Source organism: Xyrauchen texanus, chromosome 42 (assembly GCF_025860055.1).
Source record: "Xyrauchen texanus isolate HMW12.3.18 chromosome 42, RBS_HiC_50CHRs, whole genome shotgun sequence".
Lineage (NCBI taxonomy): Eukaryota > Metazoa > Chordata > Actinopteri > Cypriniformes > Catostomidae > Xyrauchen > Xyrauchen texanus.
The window spans coordinates 18,594,351-18,621,850 of NC_068317.1; the positions used below are offsets into that span (position 1 = coordinate 18,594,351).

The 27,500-nt window shown below is 36.5% G+C and overlaps 1 protein-coding gene across 5 annotated transcripts in view; it reads right to left on the bottom strand.

The window, feature by feature from the left end:
* Nucleotides 1-5,370: 5,370 nt before the first annotated feature.
* Nucleotides 5,371-27,500, bottom strand: part of LOC127634917 (RAB11-binding protein RELCH homolog) — a 65,624-nt gene continuing 43,494 nt past the window's right edge. For 3 of the 5 annotated variants that reach the window (XM_052114671.1, XM_052114668.1, XM_052114670.1), the window contains 17 exons: nt 24,717-24,788; nt 22,303-22,443; nt 22,013-22,177; nt 21,052-21,196; nt 20,610-20,766; nt 19,822-19,945; nt 19,581-19,629; nt 19,147-19,226; nt 18,955-19,061; nt 17,982-18,081; nt 15,615-15,697; nt 13,972-14,035; nt 13,713-13,851; nt 12,973-13,089; nt 10,189-10,277; nt 9,796-9,866; nt 5,371-5,614 (listed from right to left, as the gene is read on the bottom strand). In XM_052114671.1, coding sequence (XP_051970631.1) covers nt 5,494-5,614; nt 9,796-9,866; nt 10,189-10,277; nt 12,973-13,089; nt 13,713-13,851; nt 13,972-14,035; nt 15,615-15,697; nt 17,982-18,081; nt 18,955-19,061; nt 19,147-19,226; nt 19,581-19,629; nt 19,822-19,945; nt 20,610-20,766; nt 21,052-21,196; nt 22,013-22,177; nt 22,303-22,443; nt 24,717-24,788 — 1,824 coding nt within the window. In that variant the 3' untranslated portion in view covers nt 5,371-5,493. Of the gene's footprint in view, nt 5,615-9,795; nt 9,867-10,188; nt 10,278-12,972; nt 13,090-13,712; nt 13,852-13,971; nt 14,036-14,362; nt 14,446-15,614; nt 15,698-17,981; nt 18,082-18,954; nt 19,062-19,146; nt 19,227-19,580; nt 19,630-19,821; nt 19,946-20,609; nt 20,767-21,051; nt 21,197-22,012; nt 22,178-22,302; nt 22,444-24,716; nt 24,789-27,500 lie in introns of those variants that run through there. The other 2 variants (XM_052114669.1, XR_007969426.1) reach the window with 2 other exon arrangements.

Consider the following 27,500-nt stretch of genomic DNA (forward strand, 5'->3'; position numbering starts at 1 on the left):
CTAATACGTAAAAAAAAAAAAAAAAAGGGGGTTGCTGCTGCTGCCGCTTCACTCTAATAATAACACCGTAGTCATCCATATTTAATGGTATTTGCAAGCTCTCATAGTACTCTAAAAAGGGGGCCCAGACCTTCCTGAATGTTTGCAAGGAGCCTTTAAGGGTGTATCTGATCTTCAAGCTTCAGAAAATGCATAACATCTCTAATCCACTTGTGAAGCTGGGGGGTGCTTGTTCCTTCCAGGAGAGCAGGATGAGACACCTGGCAATCAGGGAAGTGAATGCTATAAGGGGGCAATTTTCAAGGGTAAATCCAAATAGGGCACTTACCGGGTTGGCGGTGATGTTTCTGTGAAGCATCTTAGTGTAGCCGCCAAAAATGTTGGCCCAGAACATGCTAAGTTTGGGGCAGGACCAGAACATGTGTATAAACTCCGCTGGTCGACCTTTACAGCGAGGGCATGAAGGGTCCACATTAGGGAAGATTTTCCCCAGCCTTGACTTGGTCAAGTGTGCTCTTAGAACTATTTTGAGTTGTATCACGCGGTGTCTGGCACAAGGAGAAGATGTATGTACTAAGTCAAGCACATCCTTCCATTGATTATCTGTAAATTTCTCACTGAGATTGTTCTCCCAATGTCTCCTGACATCCTTCAAAGAGTACGGAAAGATATTGTATATGCTGTTGTAAAGAATCGAAATTAGACTTTTATGTGAAGGGGATAACGAAAGGATATGGTCAACCGTGTTGCTCACTGGAAAATCTGGAAAGGGGGTTATACTTTTCTGGAAAAGTGTTTAATTTGGAGAAATCTAAAGAAGAGAGACTTTGGTAAATCCAATTATTGAGAGAGTTGGGCAAATGATCCGAACTTGCCATCCACATAAAGATTGGAAATAGACTTAATGCCCTTCGAGGACCAAGTTCCAAAGGTAGAATCTGAGAGAGAAGGAGGGAAGTTATAATTATTCTTTATGGGAGAATGCACAGATGTTGTCTGCAACTTAAAATGTCTTCTAAATTGTGATCAAATTCTAATAGAGTGAAAGACCACTGGGTTAACGCAGAATTGGCTTCAAGGGGGAGGAGATGGGGCACATAGTATGGAGCCTAGATCAAATGAGCTAGAGGAAAAGTACATTTGCATACATGCCTCGCGCACGTTGGGACAACCTTTTCCAATCTAGTGTAACATTGTCTTTTATATTACATGCCCAATAATAGTAAATAAAATTAGGCAGAGCTAGGCCAGCAAGCTTTTTAGGTCTTTGGAGGGTGCTTCTTTTGATTCTGGGTGGTTTATCGTTCCAAATAAACGAAGATACACTCCTCTCCAATTAACTAAAGAATGACTTTTTTTAATCAGTGTGGGGATATTTTGAAAGAGGTAAAGAAATTTTGGTAACATAAACATTTTAATAATATTAATTCAGCCTGCTAAGGACAGCGGGACATTCATCCATCTAGCCATGTCTTTTTTACACTTTTCAAACAAGACGTTAAAATTCTTAGTGAAGAGGGACAAAAAGCAGGAGTGATCTCTACCCCAAGATATTTGAAGCCCTTGTTGACAATTCTAAATGGGAAATGTGATGCAGGGATTAAAGTGGCTGCCTGATTAAGAGGAAACATCTCGCTTTTTTCGAAATTGATTTTATAGCCAGAAAGATTTCCGAATTGAGCAAAGATGTTAAGAATGGAGGGAACAGAGCTTAGCGGGACTGAGACATATAAAAGAATGTTGTCTGCATATAGGGATAATTTGTGCATGAGGCCCCAACGCTCTATACCCCAGAAGTCCCCAGATTGTCTAAGAGCAATGACCAGCGGCTCAATGGCAATGGTGAAAAGCAGAGGAGACAGACTGCAGCCTTGACGTGTGCCTCTGCCAAGAGAGAAATGCTCTGATTGCTGTCCATTAGTAATTACTGTGGCTGTAGGGTGAGAGTAGAGGAGTTTTATCCAGGAGATGAAGGAAACTTCAAACCCTAATTTTTATATCTCATTCAACTCTGCATCAAGAGATATAACCATTTCCAGGGAGCGGGACGGAGGAGAATAAACAATGTTGAAAAGCCTTCTAATATTTGAGCTAGAGTGTCTATTTAGGATGAAGCCTTTTTTCTGCTGCGATAATTTGTGGGATAACTGTCTCTAATCTAGCCACAAGAACCTTGGATAAGATTTTGTAATCCACATTAAGCAGAGAGATTGGGCGGTAGGAGGAGCACTGAAGTGGATTTTTACCCCCTTTTGGTAGAAGTGTTATTGCGGCTTGTCGTAAGGTTGGTGGGAGCTGTCCAGATGACAGAGATTCATTAAACATGGCATCCAGCTTCCATCAAGAGGGAATAGCGTGGGTGCAAAAATTTTATAAAATTAAATTTAAAGGGGTCATATAATGCCATTTTTGTACAAGTTAATATGAATCTTTACGGTCTAAATGAAAACTTTGTAATATACTTTTATTAAAAATTCTCATTAGTATTTTAAGAAAACACTAATTTTACCTGCTCAAAAACAGCTCTGTTTTCAGCACGCTGTTTCAGTGCATATGACTTTAAATGATAATGAGCTTTGGTCACCCCGCCCCTCCGTACACAGTTTTTAATAACACAATAACCATAACGCGTTGTTCATTATAAACGTGGGATTATGAATTATATTGAGAACGTCGTAACGTTATGGAAAACATGCCGTAATGTACCCTGAGTGTAAACATTAGCCACATTCATTGTGAAGCGTGCAAGCGATTTGCAAAGATTAATATAAAGGTTAATAAAACGTTACACTTACTTCTTCTGGAGGTGCAGAGAGAATATAAATAGTTGGTACCGAATCTTTTTCAGCAGCAGCTTCTTAGCAAAACCAGCTTTATACTGACCCTCGTTTATAAAGCAGTCTGGTGAAAAATGATTTGCGCAAACATGAACGCATTGACGTTGCTCGTGGGGAATATTCCCATCGTAAACAAAACTCAGCCACTGCGTCTTCAGCGGTTCAGATTTAGGAACATCAAAATGACTGCTGTGTTCGTTATTACACCGAAGAACAGAACACCACAATCGCTTAGGCGCCATTGTGCTCCAGTGTATCAACAATGATGACGGACTATGATTGACAGCTCGCTCACGAGCGAGGGCGGGTCTGTGTTGAAACACTGCTGTCAATCAACAATCCTGGGAGGGGCGTCCGACCGTGTGACGTTACACGGTCGAACGGCTCAATTTGAGGCAGGGGAAAATATATAAGGAGATTAAAACAAAAACACTGGATGGATTTTTATCATAATAGGATGGTTGTGTACAGGCACAGCCAACACACATTTCAGTACAATCAACTTGAAAAAGTGCATGTACCATTATATGACCCCTTTAAAATTAAAAAGGAATACCTGTCCGGACCAGGAGTCTTGTTGCATTTCAAGGAATTGATGGCTTTTAGAATCTCTGCCTTTGAGATCGCAACTCCCAGTAATGATTTTTGTTCAGCTGGGGCAGAAGGAAAGGGAAGGTTATCAAAGAAGTGACTGAGCTGTGAAAAGTTATCATCACATTCAGAGCTGTATAATTTACTGTAGTATTGTTTGAAGGTGTCGTTAATTTGCAAGTCTGTTAAGATCTCCCATTTGACTATAAAGCTTAGGAATAAGGCGAGATGATTTGGCTTGGTGAGCTTGCTGGGCTAGTAGCCTGCCAGCCTTATCACCTGAATCATATCAATCAAACATTTCTAAGGGGATGTATTTCTCTGTAAGTTCAGTTTTTGCGTGTTTAGTATATGGGTTTGTGGTAAAGTTGTTGTGAAATTTGAGCTATTTTATGTGTACAGTCATTTAATTAATCATCAATCATATAAAAAGGTATAAATACAAATGTTTTAAGATCCCAATCGAATAACAAAATATTAATGTGACAATCATAAATGTAAATTCTGTTTTGGGGTGAAGCTCCAAAAATCACAAATAGTCAGCATAAACATCATTGATATGACTCCATCGGTTAAATGAATGTCTTCTAAAGTGATATGGTCACTTTTGGTGCAAAAAAATATAAATATTTAAGTACTTTTAACTATAATACAATGCCTCCAATAAGCTTCACAAGAGGGTGGAGTCCAAGCAGTCTCCCGTGTGACGAATTCACATCACGGCATGTGACGGACGCAATCTAACGTTCTCTCGGTTGAGACATCCAGGATGAGCATACAAACGCACCATTGTGAGTAAAAAAAAAAAAACTGATTTAAATACAGATCAAAACCAACATAGCTTCTGTACAGCATTCCTCCTACTCACTTGGAAACAGCACTGCTCTTCCGGCTGTGACTCGCGTGCAAATGCTATTACGTCACAGACACGTACCTCTGCAGAACAGAAGCATGATTTAGAGTTAAAAAAATAAATTAAATGTTAATATCTTTCCGCATCAAAAAAGGATTGTGTTGCTTTAGAAGACATTCATTGGACAGGTATGGATGTCCAATGAATGTCTGGTGGACAGGTATGGATGATGATTATGCTGACTATATGTGATTTTCTTTGAGCTTCAAAAGTCAGATCACCATCCACTTGGATTTTAAGGACCTACTGAGCTATAAGATATTTTACTATTTTTCTTCAAATGTATTCTGGTGAATAAAGTCATACACACCTGGGATATCATGAGGGTGAGTAAATAATGAGAGAATTTTTATTTTTGGGTGAACTATCCTTTTAAGGTCATTCAGTTAGAGAAGGCATAGCACACCTATGCCCCGTTCACACCGAAAATTGCATTGTCGCTTTGTGTCGCTAGTCTCTGTATTGTGAAGTCTCTAGTGGGCATTCCTACTGCATGGCACAGAACGTTATTGGTGGACTGCACGTCTGGCCATAATAGCTTTTGAAATGCTGATTATAGATGATAATGCAAACCTTAAACAAGTGTAAATCAAAGCAAAAAAATGAATCACGAGTCAGATGTACATAAGTGGTCTTCGTTTTTATTATCATATGACATGAATTTCAAATATACATGACATTAGGTTCTGTTCTCTTAAGTCACTGTATTTTACAGTTATTTACGGTTTGAGCATATCCAAAACAAGAGAAACAAAACCCCAGATAATTTTACACACTTATAGAAAACTTTCTCCAGACAAGGCAATACATAAAGACAACAAGACATGGAAGGAATTGTTGATTTGATTTGATAAAGTTCACATTTTTAAAAAAGAGAAAAAGGTGTAGTGATGCAAATAAGCCACTGAAATAAAAAACTAAACAAAAAACAAACATGAGTGCAAATTTCTTTGGAGGCTGAAATAATTAAGACATATATATATATATATATATATATATATATATATATATATATATATATATATATATATATATATATATATATATATATATATATACATAAAATAAAGCAAATCAAGATGAACAAAAAAAAAAGGCAGACGATTGATTTCAAGTAGTCTGAGGTCCCAGACAGCAGAGGATCATGGGAAATCATTTCTTTCTCTGGAAAACATTAGCCAGCATGGCACCCGAGGTGGTCAGCTGACCCATCTTACTTAGAAATTTTGTTTTTGCATCCTCACCCACCAGACTTGCTGCAATGGAAATGGACCTGAAAAATTGACAGAATTCATGGGTTACATAAAGAAAATCTGGAAATATAAAATCTGTCTTTATATCAAAAGTAGTTATAATTATATAATTATCCATTTATATATAGATTCTAGATCGGAGTCCATTTTTTTTATTATTATTTCAGAACCAAATTATTTTCATGATGTTTGCTTTCATAAACGGTCCTTGAACATCTTTATTCTTCCATGGATGTGAACAGATTTTCTAAATATAATTTACTAAAAATGTATGTGAGAGAAAAAAAAAAAATACAGGTAGCTATGAAATATGACAATAAATAAACAACACTTCTTTCTACTGTTTTGGCCTTGTGTCTTTAATGATAAAAAAAAAAACTAGATTTACTGGTTTAACCATCTGAACTAGTTAAAGCATTTTTTTTGCCACATGAATAAAATCACCTAATATTTGAATAAATTGTTTTTATTTGCATACATTTTACAAATAAAAACATACTTTTTATTTGAACTCATAAATCTTGCTTTGCAGAGCACTATTCATCTTGAGCTGCCTAAAACGTGGCACTAACCCAATGGGAGAGTTGAAATGCTTGCATTCCTGCAGTTTTGGACAGGCAAAGGTCTTATTCAGCTGTGGTGCTACCAAACACACACTGAAGTCATGCCACCCACTTCTCTTGTTTATGTACCGGGTACTGAGTGGGCCAACCTGGTGTGTAGAACTCTCCTGCACCCTGGGCAATGTTTGAGTATAATGATAATATTACTGTATGACTGCGGTATATGCAACATGAGGGCAGGGGCCGCCATGTCACCTTATCCCTTTAGGACTTCAGTGTGAATACAAATTTGCATGATTAAGCAAGCGGAAGATAACATGTGGTTTACAGACTGAATAGAAACTATTTATTCAGTTATATACAAAAACCTAGAAAATGTACACTGTAGTCTCACAAATTAGACAGGGTCTTATGATCATACAGGAGTGTCTAATAGGCTATATATAACAGTTTAAAAAAAGAAGCTTAAAATGACTACTTTCATGCAAAGAGCGTGTGCAACCCAGCTTATGTTTTTATTACTTGGTCTAAGATTTGTACACCCAAAATGTTCCCTAAATATATATACTGTATCGGTCTGTATCTATATCTGTCTGTCTATCCTGGATGACTAGTGGAAGAACAACCCACACATTTTGTGAGAGAAAGATTCAACTTTACCTACAATATAATGGCCAACAGTGACAGACTGAATGAAAGACTTCACTGAAGTTATAATGTCTGAACATTTATAAATATCGCAAAGAGCCATGGCAGAAAACCACTGGAACAGACAGTGAAATTAAGGGGACAAGTGCTGTTTATGATCAAGCCATGATTTTAGATTAAAGGTTTTAAAGTGTGCCACATGTGTTCACAAGCTGGGAAAGCTTCATTTGGAAACCGACAAACAGAGAGAGTCCTTACCAAGCACAAATCTGATTGAACATACCCTATCAATTTTTCACTACAAGTGTCATTAAACTCTGGAGAACTTAAGCAAGTAACAATCCAAGCACATTGTATATAGTAATGCTGTGTTATTAGGTAACGTGTTTTCTTATCACATTAAAATGTCAAATTCTACAGTTTAATCTTTTCATTGACATAAATTCCATATAGATATGTACCTAGACCTAGAATAAAATATTTTTTATATATATATATAGACACACACACTCACCTAAAGGATTATTAGGAACACCATACTAATACTGTGTTTGACCCCCTTTCGCCTTCAGAACTGCCTTAATTCTACGTGGCATTGATTCAACAAGGTGCTGAAAGCATTCTTTAGAAATGTTGGCCCATATTGATAGGATAGCATCTTGCAGTTGATGGAGATTTGTGGGATGCACATCCAGGTTACGAAGCTCCCATTCCACCACATCCCAAAGATGCTCTATTGGGTTGAGATCTGGTGACTGTGGGGGCCATTTTAGTACAGTGAACTCATTGTCATGTTCAAGAAACCAATTTGAAATGATTCGAGCTTTGTGACATGGTGCATTATCCTGCTGGAAGTAGCCATCAGAGGATGGGAACATGGTGGCCATAAAGGGATGGACATGGTCAGAAACAATGCTCAGGTAGGCCGTGGCATTTAAACGATGCCCAATTGGCACTAAGGGGCCTAAAGTGTGCCAAGAAAACATCCCCCACACCATTACACCACCACCACCACCAGCCTGCACAGTGGTAACAAGGCATGATGGATCCATGTTCTCATTCTGTTTACGCCAAATTCTGACTCTACCATCTGAATGTCTTAACAGAAATCGAGACTCATCAGACCAGGCAACATTTTTCCAGTCTTCAACTGTCCAATTTTGGTGAGCTCTTGCAAATTCTAGCCTCTTTTTCTTATTTGTTAGCGGAGATGAGTGGTACCCGGTGGGGTCTTCTGCTGTTGTAGCCCATCTGCCTCAAGGTTGTGGGTGTTGTGGCTTCACAAATGCTTTGCTGCATACCTCGGTTGTAACGAGTGGTTATTTCAGGCAAAGTTGCTCTTCTATCAGCTTGAATCAGTCGGCCCATTCTCCTCTGACCTCTAGCATCAACAAGGCATATTTGCCCACAGGACTGCCGCATACTGGATGTTTTTCCCTTTTCACACCATTCTTTGTAAACCCTAGAAATGGTTGTGTGTGAAAATCCCAGTAACTGACCAGATTGTGAAATACTCAGACCGGCCCGTCTGGCACCAACAACCATGCCACGCTCAAAATTGCTTAAATCACCTTTCTTTCCCATTCTGACATTCAGTTTGGAGTTCAGGAGATTATCTTGACCAGGACCACACCCCTAAATGCATTGAAGCAACTGCCATGTGATTGGTTGATTAGATAATTGCATTAATGAGAAATTGAACAGGTGTTCCTAATAATTCTTTAGGTGAGTGTATATATATATATATATATATATATATATATATATATATATATATATATATATATAAAAATATCAGATGTAACACATAAAAAGAACTCATGATTTAGAATTTCAGTGGCATTTTTGCCCCAAGCCCCTGTTAATTTCTGACCCTGGAACAGTTCTCCCTCTTCTATGAGGGTGATTGAGAAAAGCTTTCACAGTTCTCTACCGAATTTGGAAATAAATAATTCAGCATAACAAAATACACTATATTTTTTGCATTTTCTAAGAATGAGATTGACACTAGTCCATGCTAAAATCTGCTATGATTTGCTTCAGTCTTCTGAGAGGAATTTAGGTTGTTGCGGGTGCTGTAGTTACACACCCAAGTTTTATACAAGTACTTAGGGTTAAGGGTTTGTTGAAACCACTAGCTCTTAGTATGAGCATTAATAATAGTGTCTTTGCTAGCACCACTAATAATAGTTACAAGTGTTAGAATTGGCACCTGTAAGAATGATATACAAGTTGTGTTCAAAGTATACTGATGTGTTATGTGAAACAGTCCTTAAGCATGACTGCAGCGGGTTTGCAAAAATCGTGTGGCTAAGCCAGAGGCCTCCAATTCCTGATGGGAATCCTCACAATCTGTGTGCGGCTGAGTTAAAGCAAAGTTGGACTCAAAAAGATAAACTGTCAAGGAAATAAGCTTGTGAAAAGCTTAAGTACCAAAAGATTGAGTATGTAGGTGTAGTTTGGTTTGCTTAGAGAACTGCTGTAAATTATTAGATTTTTTCCACTGCTACTGAATGAGCACTTGTACTGTTGTTTTTGTGATTGGGCAACACCAGAAAATGATCCAAGTTGGAATAATACAACGAGACAAAAAAAAAACATACTGTTTTCATTAGATTTCCCTCTTAAAAGGTAAATTGTGTAATTTTTTTTCAATGTTGCAACACTTTCTTTTAAAGTAAGCCTTAGTTTGATTCCCCCCAAAAGTGCATACATTGTGGCAATGTCAACACTGATTTGTAAGCAAAATTGGCTCAACCAATGGTGTGCGTTTGGGGCAGGACTTAGGAAAGTGTTTTTGACCAATAGTAGATGGAGTATTCAGGAAACGTGGTTGAAAGCAGTCAGTATGTACAATTCTGTTCTGTGAGGCTAATTTTGAATAAAATCACACATTTCACCATAAATGGAGTGTTTTGAAGAACCTTAAAAGGCTCCCTGTACAATAATGAATGAGGCAAGAGATAATCAATTAAAGTGTGTGTTCTCACCCTTGTGCCTCTCCTATGCCTTTGTTCTCCACCTTTGTTTCACACTCCTTAATCATGGAACTGAGAATAACCTGAAGGACAAACAAGTATTCTTAGAGCACTGCTGGGAAGTCTGACATACACACATACCACACACACACATACCACGTGGTATGGATGGCGCATCAGCTGGCCATTACAAGGCAAAGGAAATTAAATAAATAGAAATCAGGCTATATTAAATGCAGTATGCAAGGACCGTTAAAAAGACAAAACTCAAGAAAGGGACACAGTATTATGGGTCTGGTTTTTAAAAGAGAATTTTGGGTGTGTGATTTTAACAAAGACTTTGGAAACATGAAAAGGAAACATTTATATATAGAATTTGAATTTTTCTAGATATTGATCTAGTACCTCATGCTCTGGAGAGAGCTGCTCCATGTCTGTCCTCAAACATCTCAGTCCAGGGAGGAAATGATTCACCATGAGTTCTTCAGAAATAACTAAAGTACCAGAGTTAAAGAAAGTCTAGAACAATGCTTATTATGCTTGTAAAATGTAGCAAAATGACCACTAAGGATGAAATTGTTCCCTTACAAAAAATAACAAATCCTTTATATATATATATATATATATATATATATATATATATATATATATATATATATATATATATATATATATATATATATATATATATATATATATATTATTTATACAGAACTGGCAAAAGTGTAGTGGCACATGTGGGAAAATAAAGAATGTCATGGATAGTTTTTATTTATCAGTTACCTTCATACAAATTGCAGTTATCACATAAAACCTAAAACCACAGTACACAGATACAATTTGTTTTTCAAGGTTGTTGGCATTCAGTTTTCCCCCAAGCATCTTGGAAAACTTGCAGAACACAGTTCTATGTATTTAGGCTGTCTCAATTGCTTCTGTCTCTTAATGTAATCCCAGTCTGACTCAATGTTCTAATGTATGCATTTTGAAGACTGTATGGCAAAATTAACTTTTAGCAGCGTTGTGCATTTAAAATGTACAATGAACCAAATATATTAATGACTCATCAATATTTGTTGTTCATCTAAATATTGGATATCAATAATTAAAATGTAAAGATTGTGCACACTGAATTTTCATTTTTGGGTGAACTATCCCTTTAAATAGCGATTTAAAGGGATAGTTCACCCCAAAATGAAAATTCTCTCATTCCATCCCAGATGTGTATGACTTTCTTTCCTATACAGAATACAAACACAGATTCTTAAAAGAATATCTCAGCCCTGTATGTCCACACAATGCAAGTGAATGGTGATCAGGAATTAGAATCTCCGAAAATCACATAAATCAAAATAAAAGTAATCCATATGACTCCAGTGGTTTAATCCATGTCTTCTGAAGCGATATAATAGGTATAATAGGTGTGGGTGGGAACCAGATCAATATCTGCTTTTTTTTTTTTTTTTGGCTATTTGCATTTGTTATGCATATCACATCCTACTGGTTGGGGTTGGTCAAAAGTGTAGATTTAAAAAATAAATAAAAAATGTACTTAAATATTGATCTGTTTCTCACCCACACCTATCATATTGCTTCTGAAGACATGGATTAAACCACTGGAGTCTAATGGATTACTTTTATGCTGATTTATGTGATTTTCGGAGATTCAAACTTCTGGTCACCAGTCACTTGTATTGTTAGGACCAACAGAGCTGAAATATTCTTCTAAAAATCTTTATTTGTGTTCTGCAGGAGAAAGAAAGTAATTCACATCTGGGATGGCATAATGGTGAGTAAATTTTTGGGTAAACTATACCTCTAAGTTTCTACCAAACAGAACACAAACTGTGACTACAAAACTTTGATAAAACCAAATTCAGGCCGTTATCCGCCAAAAGTCTATATATAGGCTAACATACATCCCACAGATCGAGTCTCAACAGCATGTTGATGATGTTACAGTACCTCAGAATATAGACAGGAGGTTTAATAAAAACGCTTTGGGGGGCAAGCCACTGCACATGAAGGTTTGAACTGTGGCACAGTGGAGAAAAAGAAAAGTACAAGACAAAAAGTAGTGTCAGTAGAGGCATGTGTGCTGGGAATCCTGACCAATGGGCTGGGCTATGCTTTCTCTGCTCAAACGAACAACATCACAGAGCATTTAAAGACAAATTCGGCAATCCACCCTGCAATTTAATGTACAAATATGGCTGAGGTTTATTTTCTTTCTTTCCCTGCCAGTGGGATATGCAAGCATTTTTGAAATGTTGAAGCACTCTGAAGCAAAAAGAAGAAGAAAAAAAAAATGGTCACAGATTATGCGTTCAGTATCTGTTATTCAGTTCAAACTGGAATTAAGTCTGTGCCAAAAACCAGTAATGGAGGTGTACTGTCTACTTGTGCTGTCAAACGGTTTCCAGTTTGTTACCAAAATGTTCCCGCTTAGAGAAAAACAACTTTACCTTTGAAATGTCAACTGCTATCATTACTGAGGCTCACAAAAACAATAAAAATCTTGAATTGACAAGTTGTTTCAGCCTCAAATGGTACGCCAATGAACCGCCCATATATTGTTAATGGCCTGAAGAATAACGTTTCCAATAATAGCAAGGGCTTGGCAAAAATGGCAAGCTAAAATATGATTAGCAGGCCTTATGCACAATTTTAGGGAGTTTGCCAGGATACCAAGTCATGTTTACCAAAGTAACAATTTACAACAATGAACGATTTCAGGGTTGAACTAGTTGCTGGATTTGCAAACATTTTCAAGGTTTATGGTATCAAATCTTGAAAATATATTCAAGAGTGTTGTTTAAGGTACTTAATAACAAGTAAATTGGACATTCTTGGGAACAACTGTATATACTGCTTTATTTTCACAGCTATGTACTGTCTATTATTGTTGTTAAAATTACTTCAGATTTCCCCACTCCTAAAGGTCGTCATGCGAAAAGCGATCTGTCATTGACCTTTTACAATTCGGTCAGATGGCCTCTTTCTGTACAAGTAGGTGGTTCTTGATTTGATTGGTTGCAAAGTGGACCAGACTGAAGATCAAAAGTCTGGCTAAGCAAAACTAGTTTAAAAAAAGGGCAAAGAAGTTAAAAGTAGCTCTAAACAGACAAAATTATGAACTAAAAGTCTAGCTTGACATGACTCTCTGTCCAGTGTGGGTATGAAGGATACAACAGCAGGATAAGGCGCTGTAAGCCTCAAAAAGTTGAGTGGCGATGTCAATTCTCTTACTCTCCACCATCTGCTGGTTGTTGCAAAGAGCCAGTTTGTGCAAATGAGGAAGAACAACTGTGGGGAAAAAAAAACAACAACTCAAAAGTCTTTAGCCAAAGTAATTTGTGTGCCCTGAGGGACAAACATGGACACAGACTACAATTCTGATATTATAACAGGCTGTTGGGTTTTTTGACGTGTGAAACTGAAAATCATTGACAAAGAATGCCTATTGGGTTTAAAATCACCAGCTATGAGCAGTGTTCTCATTATTATCTGTAGGTCTTCATTTTGTGAGGACATCGCATCAAATAAAAAAAAATTTGACTTTAAAAAAAGCGTCTCAAGACCACATTATTTTTCTTAATTTTGTTGTGCTCTGTTTAGCTGTTCTGATCGCAAAAATGAGTCCTGTGTGAATGGCTCTTGAAACATAGTTCAACTTTTAAAAATGAGTCTTGAGACGTCTACATTCTGTTCCATTCTGTTGCATTCCATCAAGCTGTTTTTGAACACAATGTGAACCTATGTGAATACCCCCTTAGAAACGTATCTGATCAGTGCGGGGTGGATATGACCCTAAATCAGCCTAATTATAATCAAGGCTTCCTTAAGAGTGTCTAATTGACCACGTAGTTTTGCACATCTCTAGTACAGGTATTTCTTTAATGGAATATGAAGTACTAGAAGACACTTACATTCATCTCTGAAGCGTGGCTCAGCATTGGGTCCTACCCTTCCAAACGTTTTGATAATTTCCATGTGCAAAGAATGCTGGTCCTGATACTGAGGGTCTTCCAGAAAAGAGGCCAGCTGCATTTTCACTCTTTCTAGCAGCTAATACATACACACACAAAACATCTATAAGAACTTCTCTAAACAGATTTTAAGCAATAGTGCCAATCCATTGGGACCATATGTGAGGATTGTCTGAGGAAGCACATTAAAGACTTATACCTCTTTTTGTGTTACGGTTTCCATAATTGTTCCAAAAGCAGGTATTGTGGATATCCTCACTGAACTGAAAGCACAAAAACAATCACTGTGCATCCAAAATAAACCATTAATTTCCCCATTAAAATGACAAAAAATGCATTAAAGGAACAGAACCATGAAATACAAATCACTTGATGGAATATGTGGTAAGCAAGATGATTAATGTCACATGATCATTCCCATGTCAGTATGAAAACTATAACAGAAACAAATACCCAGCCCCCTCCCCACACACAGAAAAAAAAATACAAAATAATAATAAAAAAGAAAAAATTATATATATATATATATATATCTCCAACCAGAGAGGACATTTGGTTTTTAAAATGACTCATAGCTGCGGTTAACTCACAATTCAGGACCACTGCACAAGGTAATAAGGGCCGGAGCTACTCGCTTGTCAATTAAGGCTTCGCTCATGCCTCGAAGAACCAGCTGCAAACCAGTCAGATGCAAAAGAGAGACGGGGGGTCAAACACAAATGGCCAAGAACCTAGTGGGGGGTGGGGGGAGAGGAGACTTTGGTGCTAGGGGGCCTTGGGAGAAAGTAACTGGCAGCCGCACATGCCACAAGCCACATGGATGTATGTATGTATGGATGGACTGATTGATGGATGAATGGATTGTGGAAAGTACAGCTTCTCCAAGCATGTAGTGGTTAGTATAGCCTGCATGAAGTATGTTAGTACACTGAGCATGTGAGACTTTTACAAAATAAGCACTGTCACTCAGGCCTTGGTTTCATCAGGAGAGCCAGATGTACACTTTCAGACTGAAATAACATTAGCATTTATTACAAATTATTTACATATACTGTAAAGATTATTTGTGATCATATATATATATATATTTATTTGTTGTTGGGGTTAATATCACAAAAACTGTCAAGAAATTTCAGGGTCATATTTCACCCCAAAATCAAAAGTAAAAATAAGTAAATAATAATAATTTATTAATAAATGACAATTATAAATTATTAAATCAGAAAAATCAAAGGCTTTTAAGACCATTAAGATTTTTAGCTTTGTGACATTACCTTCATGACCATCCTGAGTAGCTTATCATAGAAGTATTTGCAGTACTGAATATGATTTATGAAAATTTTTAAATAATCATTGTGTCCAGAAAGGATGATTTACATATCATATGATATACATAGGATGATATTACAAAAATGAGAATGAGATTTTGTTTTTGAGAAATGTGCTGTCATAGTCATCAAGGTAATGTCAAAATGTTAAAATCTTAACCGTCCCTACAAATTCTTCTGATTTGACATATCATTGTGAGATTCACCAACAAAACTTTAACAAAAGTTAAAAAATGAATACTTAAAAAAAAAAAAAAAAAAAAGAAACTTAAAAAAAAAAAGAAAATTACAAAAATATCCTTTTCAAAAATGTCAATGTGAATTATTGCTAGCCTTGTCCGATTTGGGCAAAATAATTCAATTATTCAAAACATTATTGTGACCAGTTTTGGCTCTGACCACCACTTGTTCATAGTGGGAGTGCCCTCAGGGGAGGGGCTAATGAAGGCGTGGCCTCCTGAGAAAACCAATGCAGAGGGAGGTGCGTGGATGAAGGAGGCAGGAGGAGACTTACATTTCAGGATCACTGGAGAGAGTGATAAGTGCTGGAACAACTCTCTGAGCTACTAGCGTTTCATTCACCCCCTTCACCAACAGCTGATTGGTCAGCGCAGGGGTGATGTCACACAGGATGCATGGAAGGAGCAAGCACAGTGTCATGGAACACCGCAGAGAGAAAGACAGATAAAAACGAAGAAAAAACGGCAACAAACTAAAAACAGCACAGACATACAATGAAAAAAAAAATAATTTCGACAGAGGCCCAGGGAGACGCTACACAGAAAACTTAAAAATTAAAGACTAAACAGGCCAGGCAAATTGAACTAAAGCTACAACCACAGATGAGAAGAGGGTTTCTCAGATGAAAAAAGTGTAGTCCCACTCCTCGAATCATTACACTGACTTACACAGAGGGGAGGAGAGGTAATGAAATGTGGGGGTTCGTTACATTATTTCTGAATGACAATAGCATGCGTGCTGTGGTGCAAAGACATACAGATGCTTTAAAGCTGCAACAACTTCAAATACACATAAACATTCAGTGAACTGACAGGTAACAGGGCTGACAAGGCATAGGGGCCCTTAAAGGGATTGTGGAGAGGATCTAAAAGGACAGATTTACCACCTCACATCAACAATTCATCTAAATCACTCAATAGTAACTTAACTTACTTATATCAAAACAAAGCATTAAAGACCCCATGAAAATCAAAACTAGCTTTGTGGATTTTAGTTCATGTCTATTTGGTTTGAAGCCATCTATACACTAATCACACTCCTAAAAGTTGACAAAACTAAACTAGGGATGGCACCAATCTAATACCTGGATCGGTATCGGGTCCGATACTGACATTTTACCCGGATTGGGTATCGGTTTGACAAGCCCGATCCAAATCAGATACCTCATGTTGGTCATTGACATTACTGTCAAGCTCAAATAATGACTAATATTAACCTTCAAATCACCATTAAAATAGTCTATATAACTCTTGCATGTTATTCAGACTCTAACAGTCATCCAAAAGCTTAGTGAATTGCAAAAGGCTGTGTTTGATAATAATTATACAGTGAGCCTGCACAGGTAGGTCTCTGGCACCACGCTTTACTGAACGAATGCCGCTCTGCAGACACAGACACACACACACACACACACACACACACACGCAGAGAGGCTTGTGATGCACTGATCAGTGCAATATGTGGTTGCTCCATACAAACTCCATTTCAGATGTAGATGATCAATAGTTAGGTCTGCCTAACAATAACACGTATTGAGAACAGCACCGGACAAGCATTTTACCAGATGTTGAATGAGAAGAGTATTACACTACTGCGAATTAGCCTACAAACACTCACTCAAACACATACTTTCTGGAGTGCTCAGCACCTGACTTTCAAAATAAATGCCTGAAGAAATTACAACTGAAATGTATTACCAATGTATCGTAAAATTATATATAAAAAAAAAAAAATACAACAAAACAAATTGTGTTCCAAAAATGAATGTGTGATTGAAAAGTGGATTGATATACTAATAAAACTAAAATGAAATAAATAAAAGAGAGATAGAGAGATCAGAAACCATTTACAAGTCAAGTTCAAATGTGTAACATGTGTAAAGAGAACACAAGTGAATACAAAGTTATTTTCTACTGAAGACTTACTGTTGGAATTTCTGTTATTTTTGCTGCTGCGTTCTGCAGACAAGTTAACAATACAATTTTTGCACATGCTCTTATGTAATTGTTTTTTTGTTTTCCTATATTATATTGAAATAATGCATTATTAGGGGTTTTTGTTTCATTACACAAGAGTACTCCCAATCAGTTCAACACTGTGAATTATAGATGTTCTAAACTCATTAAGAAAAAACAACACTGGTATTGGATCGGGATCGGTATCGGCCGATACTGATAGTTCGGAATCAGAAAACATGGTATCATTCCATCCCTAAACTAAACTTTATAATACAAATGCTTTTAAAATATAGTCTTTTTCTTCTGGGAAAACATTCATCTTGTACTACAAATAATTTTGTCCAATCAAATACTCTCTAGAATAAAAATGGCCCTTCCCCTAACACCACCTGCAACCGACTGGCAAGAAGCAAATCATGGTTCATGGCTGTGTTGTAAAAAAACCTATTGGATTCAAACTTCCTGTTACAATAGGAAATACGTCAAGAAAACTTTACTTGTCAAGCGATTTCATGGGGTCTTTAGTGACACTACTAATCATTTGACTGGCCAGTATGTAGTTAAAACAAAATAAACTTTCAGAATAAGGGCAGCGGAAGTACAACTGTATTAACTGTATGGCTAAACAAACTTAATTAACAAGCATTTCTATGGTTGAAGCTTGAATTGGAGGGAGGTCTTACCTCGAACATGCGTGCAGATGTGCAGCGTACTAGTGCAGATGTATGGACCACTCCATACCACAGCACCGTCAGCAGCAGCTCATGATATGCTGGGTTTGCACTGGAGACAAGAAGCAAAACCCGATCTTCAAGTCAGTTAGATTGCCATTAGCATGGAACATCTGGTATATAAGGTCTTTAGGTCTTTTTTCAAATGACTTGGTTATTCATATGGTCAATTAATGGTAGTGGATCTCAACTGGTCAGATTATACATGGTCCTCAAATGGCGACCCCACAAAGTATCAAAATTGTCCATGTACAAAATTAGACATAAATGGCATTAAAATCAAACACTGAAATGTATTAACAGAACTTCTATAGGTGAAACATCAACATAAATAACAGAGAGCTATAGATAAAACATCAACAAAAAACAAATGGCTATAAGTGAAACACCAACAAATATAACAAACAGCTAAAAGTTAAAACAACAACAAATTACAAACAGCTATAGGTGAAACATCAACAAACGGCTACAGGTGACAAAAAAAAGCTTCAGGTTAAATATTAACAAACGGCTACAGGTGAAACATCAACAAAAATAACAAACAGCTATAGGTGAAACATCAACAAAAATAACAAACAGCTATAGGTGAAACATCAACAAATGGCTACAGCTGGCAAAAAAAAACAGCAAAAGAAAAAACAGCTTCAGGTGAAACGTCAACAAAAATAATGAACAGCTATAGGTGAAACATCATTAAACATACCAAATGGCTACAGGTGACACATTAACAAAAATAACAAACAGCTATAGGTGACACATCAACAAACGCTCCAGGTGTCACATTAACACATTAGGACTAGAACTATGCTGATTTTAAAATGGTGTGATCATGATTCTTGTGAGTGAGTCATTTTATGTTGGCTTAAAGGAATTCCAGCTTGAGATGAGCTCATGTTGTGATTTAACCGTGTTGAAAGACACTCACCCCAACTCGACAAATGAAGCCTTCAGACTGTCAAGAGGAGCATGGGAGAGAGAGAGTGTGGTCATGACATCCTCTAGAAAGCCCACCAAGAGTTTACGATCCTCCTCCTGAAAAAAGAAGAATCATGATTGGTTAGAGAGGGTAGTTTCTTCATATTGTCATGACAAACCAGCTCTATGTTGACACTCATACCTGATTGTAACACGTCAGGACTCCAGTTGCATAGATTGGCACTGTAGCCTTGGTAAGGATGTCATTTCCTGCTATGGCATCTGCAGGATACAAGCATTGTTACCATCTCTACATTTAAATATCTGAACATTCATCAAATTCCTCACAAGATATCTTCAAAAGGTTTTCAACTAAATAGTTAATTGAATTCATCTGGTAATAATTCAGCTAGGCTCATAACACTAAAATGATACAACATGCCCAGTTTTGTACATTCAAAGAATGAAAGAAAATGCTCCATTTCCATATCCTATGAAAGTTGAAACACATATTTGACACACACACAGTCTCCTGCTTGTTAAAAAGAGATACATATAGAGTGTGTTCTCATCCCTGCTACTCCTGTGAAAAGGGTGGGGGGGGTGTTTTTCTTGGTTAACTGAACAGTCACTTACCCACATTCTCTTCTGATAGCCGCAGGATTTCTTGGAATTGAGGTTTTACCTTCAAGAATGAAGGAAAAACAACACCTAAATTAAACTGAAACTGTTGAACTCTGTAACTGAACTATTTGCAGCACAAGCTCCATTTAGCTATTTCACTTCAGCCTAACAAAAAAAAAAGAAAAAAAAAAGAAAGAAAAATCTTTTGAGGTGCAACGGACAGCCTATGGAAAATGTCTTTGATGTGTCCTACCTTGGTGTTGGTAAAAATGTTCCCAAATGTCCGACAAAATCTCCAGAAGAATCTGGAGAATTCATGCACACAAGTGGATGAGGTGACATTGATGCGTCCTACTATCTCTATTAGCTGCGGTAAACTGTGGAGGGAAGCCAGAATCAGGTTCAATGCAAATGTGAATAAACAATGGGATTTATGAGCAGCGTATGAACTGTATATTAAAAATGCATTACAACATCTGAATTTTAATGGCCATTTCAATTATTTTAAATACATTGTCTGTACTTTAAAGTGATAGTTTGCACAACAATGAATTGTATCATGTATTCCCAAATCCATATGCTTTCATTTAAAATTAAGTTTATTAGTATATAATGCCTTAATTTTTGGTCTGTTCCTCAAACTGCACTACCGTTATCTAAAAATGATCTTTTGTGCTTCACCAAATGAATTAAAAATATGGGCTTGAAATGACATGAAGATAAATATGGATGAACTATTCCATAAATTTAAAGGGGCCATATTCAGCACTTTTGAAGCAATTTATTTCTGACCAAAATGAATCGTAATTTACCTTTACTTGACCATTTTCCACTCTCTCACTGTATTTAACCCTTAGAATTAAACAGGCTGTTTTTGTACTTTCAAGTATTTATATGCAAATGATATCTGTTATGATTGGTTAACCTCCGCATATAGGTTTAGTTCTACTTTTCTGGTCTCTGGTTTCACTATCTCTATAAATAAAATTGGCAAAAAAAAGGTAAAAAGTGTGCATGTGACATTCAGTGACATTTACTAACAATTGGTTGACCACCCAGAGCAAACTGTCCCATCCTGTAGTTCCTTCATGCTGGAGCTGATTATCATATAACTGTAGTAGAACTGACAACTGCTCTCGGCTGCCCACGATGGTGGCCACGTCCTGCAACGGAGATGCTGCCCGCGGGAACCGGGTCACTAAGGGGTCACATGCATGCACGCACACACATATACACACACAGGAGCAGTCTTTATAGCCAGGAATACACTAAAAAAGCACAACTGCACAAATCATCTGACACAACCGCAGCGTGTAAATGAAAGAACACTTTGATAGTGAGCCCAAAACCAGAGAGCAACCTCATGGTAAAAACCCTACAGTTACACTGAGTCAGGCGCCAGGTCTGTGTCGCTAAACGTGGCCTGAATAAGAATGTTAGCAAAAACGTGTGTGTGTGCATGTTGATTTTGGCCACCCCTCACCCTCAATAGGAGGCACGTCGACCTGCAGTTTGGCCCGGCTGGTGAAGGGGGCGTTTTGAAAAAGCACCGCAAACAGAGATGGGACGAGAGACTGAAGAGCTGACAAATAAATATGCAGCTTGTGTTCATCTAAACCATATTCACCCTGATAGACAGATAGATAGATAGATAGTATAGAGAGAGAGAGAGAGAGAGAGAGAGAGAGAGAGAGAGAGAGACATTTTACAATTAAATAACAAGTATTTAAAAGATAGTTTCTGTATTGCTGTATATGTCTTGCTGAACCATCTTGAAAAATACCCAAAAGAATAGCAAACCTTGATAAAAAGTTCATAATTTGATAGAAATATCTGAAGATTTAATTCTAAATATTCATTTCTAACATGAACTGAAATTTCTAATTTTTTAATTATAGAAATTTTCCATTTTAAAGATTAAAATCTAAAAATATTTGAAAATTAAATTCAAAAAATATTTAAAGTATCCATTCCCAAGGATAAAATCTAATAAGATTTAAAAAAAAAAAAAATCTAAAAAGATTTAAAGATTCAAATTCAAAAATAACTGAAATTTCAATTCATAAGATTTGAAAAATTATTCATAAATTCCATTCTTAATATTAAAATCTAAAAAGATTTGAAAACTCAATTTTAAATAAATTTTAAAAAGTCAAAGATTCCATTCTAAAGATACAATTCAGAAAAGATTCAAACTTCAAATTCTAAAAATATTTAAATATTCCATTCTCAAAATTAAACTCTAAAAAGATGTAAAAATTCTATTTTAAAAGTTCAATTAAAAAATATTCTAATTTTATTCTAATAAGGCTAAATATTAATTAAAATCTCTAAATGATAAAAAGGTGTATTTTGGGGTTAGTATTTATTATTAGCTAATATTAAGAACAATGTATGTGAATGGGAAGCATAATTATATAAGCTCACTGAGTGTGGTTTTTCACCTTAAGCAGTTTTCTGATGCATGTGAGGAGGGAGGGGATGAGTTGGGACTGTAGGTTGCCCAGTTCTGTGCACCAGGCAGCGAAGGCAGGAATGAACACCTGGTGGGTGGCACTGACCACTCTCTCTGATGGGTCTCCCAGAGACAACAACATCAGCTCAAAGCCCTGAAACACATCCAAAAACAATCACAAACACATTTAAGACACCACCGATAAATCAGACATCACTGTCCAAAAAGTGGTTAAAATACGCCTCTGTGCTACATGTGTGACTAACTCCATATACACACCTGGGAGTACTTGTCTGGGTCATCTATGTAGCCCATGATAATACCTAAACTTTTCACCACGGCTTCTCGCACCATGTCGGCTTTGTCTTCTGTCAACATCTGCTGAAGCATGGACAGAACCAGGGAGCTTCGGATTTCCTTCTGTAGACACACAAACAAATTTGTTTAGTTTTTCATATCATGGTTGGACTTTTCATTGACTTCATTGTTTTATACTGAGCTATGATATTTTCTATCCCCTCACCCTACACCTATCCCTAAATCTAACCCTCACTTTTTGCACTTTTAGATTTCACGTAAAACATTTATGTTAATAAAGGTGGGTGCACACTGTACGATTTTGGCCACGATTCTGCCGTCTGAGACAAATTTCGGGAATCACAAAGGATTTCTCTCGTCGCAGGGCAAAATCGGCAATCTTAAAACGTTCAGCGAGACACGTTCACAGATGGCCGATTAATAGCCTTTGAGATGATCTTCAGCCTCCGATGAAGTACTGGCAGTGTCAGAAATTTAGCATCGTAGCCATATAGGGTGACTGCTATTACGACCTGATGAGATATTCCGCTCCTCTCTCACACCTACATGGAGAGAAACCTGCTCTGTATTTGCCCCACCATAGCAACATTTGTGCCCAGTTATCACTCTACTCAAGCACTGTCAATGTTTTGTCTTCTTTTCATTTTATATAAGTTTTAAGTTTTAATAAGAAATAAGCAGAAACTAGGAGAAAAGTGTAACACGTCAGCAATATGAAAGCATTATTCGCTGAATTAAATAAATAGCTTACAAAACGAAAATAAATAAATTATTGCATTTTCTCTTTTTTTCTTTACATTTATCTTGCATATTCTTTACAACGTTATTATAATTACTATTTTACTTTTAATAAATGTACTTTAAACATCAGTAAACGTATTTAGTTAAGATTCACATCACTCACACTTTATTTATAAATAAATAAATAAATAAAATAGAAACATGTAACTATTTATACTGGTAAGTATTTATGGGACATTTTAATCCGAATCAACACTGGATACAATTATAGAAATCTACGTCATGTTTGTGCATCATCCATAGGGAATTTGCAAGCGTGATATATTATCAGCCTTAATTAATTTTAAAAATTTTGTGTGGCCGATAGTTTACTAATCTAAAAGAGGAGAAAGACGTACAATAACCACACTTTTTTGTTTTCTCCAATGTGAACGGAGAAGTTTGTAACTTTATTTCCACAATGAATATTTGCTTGTGGTAGCTCATAATTACTGTAGACTTCCTCCCGCACTCATGTTCATTCTCAACATCTGTAATTTTTTTGTATTTGTGATGAGACTTATTATAGACCTATTTGACAAAATCCATCTTTCTTGTAAATGTGAGCCTATGCTTGTGATGGAATGATATTATAGCAATAGAAATGCTGATGTCCCGACTTTCAGAGAGAGAAAAAATATGCTCCTCGTGGTGGGCAAATTTCACCGTTTCGCTTCTATTCCGCAACACTCCCGTAACGTCTCGGTCATTGATCGGGACGATTGGGATCACAGTCGGCTATGATGTATATCGTGCAGTCTGACATAATGTCGCACAGTGTGCCATGGCGATATCAATGCGTTCATATTGTACAGTCTGACAAGCAACAATCGTAAAGGACTATTATAAATCGTACATTGTGCACCCCCCTTTAGGCAGCTTTCCCTTATAGGGACTTTAGGCTGATCCCCACAAAGTAGACAATTTCAGGGTGTACTATCCTCATGGGGACATTTGGATGCCAAACCATGTAAGCAAAACCCACATAAAAACATGTTTACCTACGTAATATCTAAATGAGGATAGGCTTAAAGATTTCTACCGTTTTTATATCGAGCTAATTAGTTACTACTTGCATGCCATGCCAGCTCTCGACTCACACAGCATGATCTTTTTTGTGTGCTGCTGTGTTTGGTTAAATGATTAAGTATTCATGCTCATAAGGAAGTGAGTAAACATCAGACACTCAATTACAGATTGCAGCAAATAAAAAGCCAAAAGGCAAAATGCCAACATAACTAAAAAAATCAGAGCACTGAATGATCAGTCCAGATGTACATGAGCCAGAGTTTCATCATAGCACTGAATGAATGACCCTGCTGAGCGTTCAGACCATAATGCTAAGATCTACAGCCACAGTAAACAAACAAAATTCCTCCATAGCAACTCAAATAAGAACCAAGTCTGTGCTGTGCTGATATTCGGAGGTATGATTATTAAATAATAAAAAGCTCTTGCTTGACTACCCCTCACCACAGTTTGGCTAGCGAGATCTTGGACGTCTTGAGTTTTATGGTATTGTTGAAAGGTGGACATGATTATTAATGTGGCACAGTTAGACTGCGTTTTTATTTAAAGGAACAGGAAGCTCTTACGGGTAAATAAGGGGCCAGGGCTCCACATGCTTCCGCCACCAGAAGTCTTCTCTCTGGATACTTGTGGTTAATCTAAACGAGAGAAACACACATGCAACACAGACGTACACAGAGAGAGCAAAACACAACACGACAGTGTCAATTCCAGCTTGGACCACAGGACTGCGATTACAGTATCCTCTATGTAGTGACTACACTAAAATAGCTTGTTAATGTTGTTTTTCAGATTTGAAGAAGGAGAGAGGTGAATGTATTTTTAACAAGCTAAAAGTAAACATGGATTATGTCTCGAGTATGATTCTGTACATAGGAAGCTGACCAATCACATGAACGTAAACCTTTTTTCCAACACCAAGATTTTAGGTTCAAATTTAAAGATAGAAAAAGTATATATATTTAAATGCCATCACTTGTAACCATTTCTCATGTTTTTTTAATTACCCTTTTGCAGTTCACATAAATACTCCTGTGTTTGGAATAATGTAAAGATTTTGCTCTCATGGAAAGGAATTGGTACTTTTATTCATCAATGTGGCATTTTACTAATCACAATGTAGTCAGGACATTAATAACGTGAAAAATTACTAATATAATTTGATTTTTTTTTTCAGAATTTCTAATCTCAGACTTTATACTTACCTGGTAGGGGAACTTCAAAGAGTTCTCATCAAAAAATCCTCCATGTGCAGCAATGACAGCTTTGCAGATCCTTGTTATTCTAGCTGTCAGTTTGTCAAGTTACTCAGGTGACATTTCACCCCACACTTGCCAAAGATGTGACTGCCTTGTCGGGCACTTCTCACGCACCTTACAGTCTAGCTGATCCCACAAAAGCTCAATGGTTTAAGATCCATAACACTCTTTTCCAATTATATGTTGTCCAATGTCTGTGTTTCTTTGCCCACTCTAACCTTTTCTTTTTGTTTTCCTTTCAAAAGTCGCTTTTTCTTTGCAATTCTTCTGCTCCCCTGAGTCTTCTCTTTACTGTTGTAAATGAAACTGGTGTTGAGTGGGTAGAATTCAATGAAGCTGTCAGCTGAGGTCATGTGAGACGTCTATTTCTCAAACTAAAGACTCTGATGTACTTATCCTCTTGTTTATTTGTACATCTGGTCTTCCACATCTCTTTCTGTCCTTGTTAGAGCCAGTTGTTCTTTGTCTTTGAAGACTGTAGTGTACACCTTTGTATGAAATATTCAGTTCTTTGGCGATTTCAAGCATTGTATAGCCATCATTCCTCAAACAATGATTAACTGACGAGTTTCTAGAGAAAGCTGTTTCTTTTCTGCCATTTTTGACCTAATATTGACCTTAAGACATGTCAGTCTATTGCATACTGTGGCAACTCAAAAACAAACACAAAGACAATGTTAAGATTCATTTAACAAACCAAATAGCTTTCAACTGTGTTTGATATAATGGCAAGGGATTTTCTAGTTTCAAATTAACAATTTAGCATGATTACTCAAGGATAAGGTGTTGGAGTGATGGCTGCTGGAAATGGGTCTTGTCTAGATTTGATCAAAAATGACTTTATTCAAATAGTGATGGTGCTGTTGTTTTACATCAGTAATGTTCTGAATATATTTTGTGATCAGTTGAATGTCACTTTGGTGAATTAAAATACGAATTTCCTTCTGAAACAGCAAAATCTATACATTATTCCAAACTTTAGGCTGCCAGTGTATAGATTTTTTTCTAAACTCCATGTCAACAGTTTATTAAAAAAATTATCAAAATTGTGTTTAAATAAATGAATTAAATAAAACTTTAATCAAATTAAAATATAACAATTTAATTTTCAACATAATATTGTATTTTTATTTAGCAAATTAAGTGTTATTATACAGAACCTCACAGCACAATCTGAAATACAACATTGAAGCTAAATTTTGTCAAATAAACTGCTACATAAAAGAGCATCATAGATGTTAGATTCTGCTTAAGTATAAAACAATTACTGATTTATTATTATTATAATTATTATTATTAGTAGTAGTAGTAGTAGTAGTAGTACACTGAATATTACATAACTTTACAGAAGTGATATATTACTGTCATAATTTGTTTCTATAAATGTACCTTTAATTTTGACTGAGCTTTTATTTTGATCACATTATATTTAAAATCGCAGCTTTTGCGGTTAAATAATCTCACTAGGTCATGACGTGATTTAAATTTGTAGGGTAAATGTTTAATGTAATGGCATTCGTACGTCATAGTATCGGTTTTTAGTATCTACACACTTTTATGAGTATGAGTACCAGTACATGAGCGCAGTATCAGATCCGATACCGATACCAGTATCGGGACATTCCTAGTTATTATTCTGGTAATAATAATTGCTATAAATATACTGACTTTAACTTTCTTTCTTAGCTATATTCTCTTCTAGTGCTGTCACGATACAAACATTTCAGTAGTCACGATTCTCAGCAGTAGAAATTCTCAGTATTCACAGCAAAAATATTCTAATATGCTATTGAACATACTCCTATTTCCTATTTAAATTACGATTTTATTACTGGACAATTTTCAGCATTGTTTACAAAGCAGAAAGCTACGTGTAATTTCATTATCTTTATCACAGCTAGTAAGGGGGGCCCATCTACCTCAACCTCTATAAAACGGCATATGTCTTCATATAGGAGTAATAATTAACTTTAGAAATGACCTCAAACTTCGATATTTTCCAGATGCAAATGATATTCCAGTGCTGGAGGTGGCAGCAGAGATGATCATGCTGATCCGCATCATAAGATGTTACAGTTTAGACAGTACAGT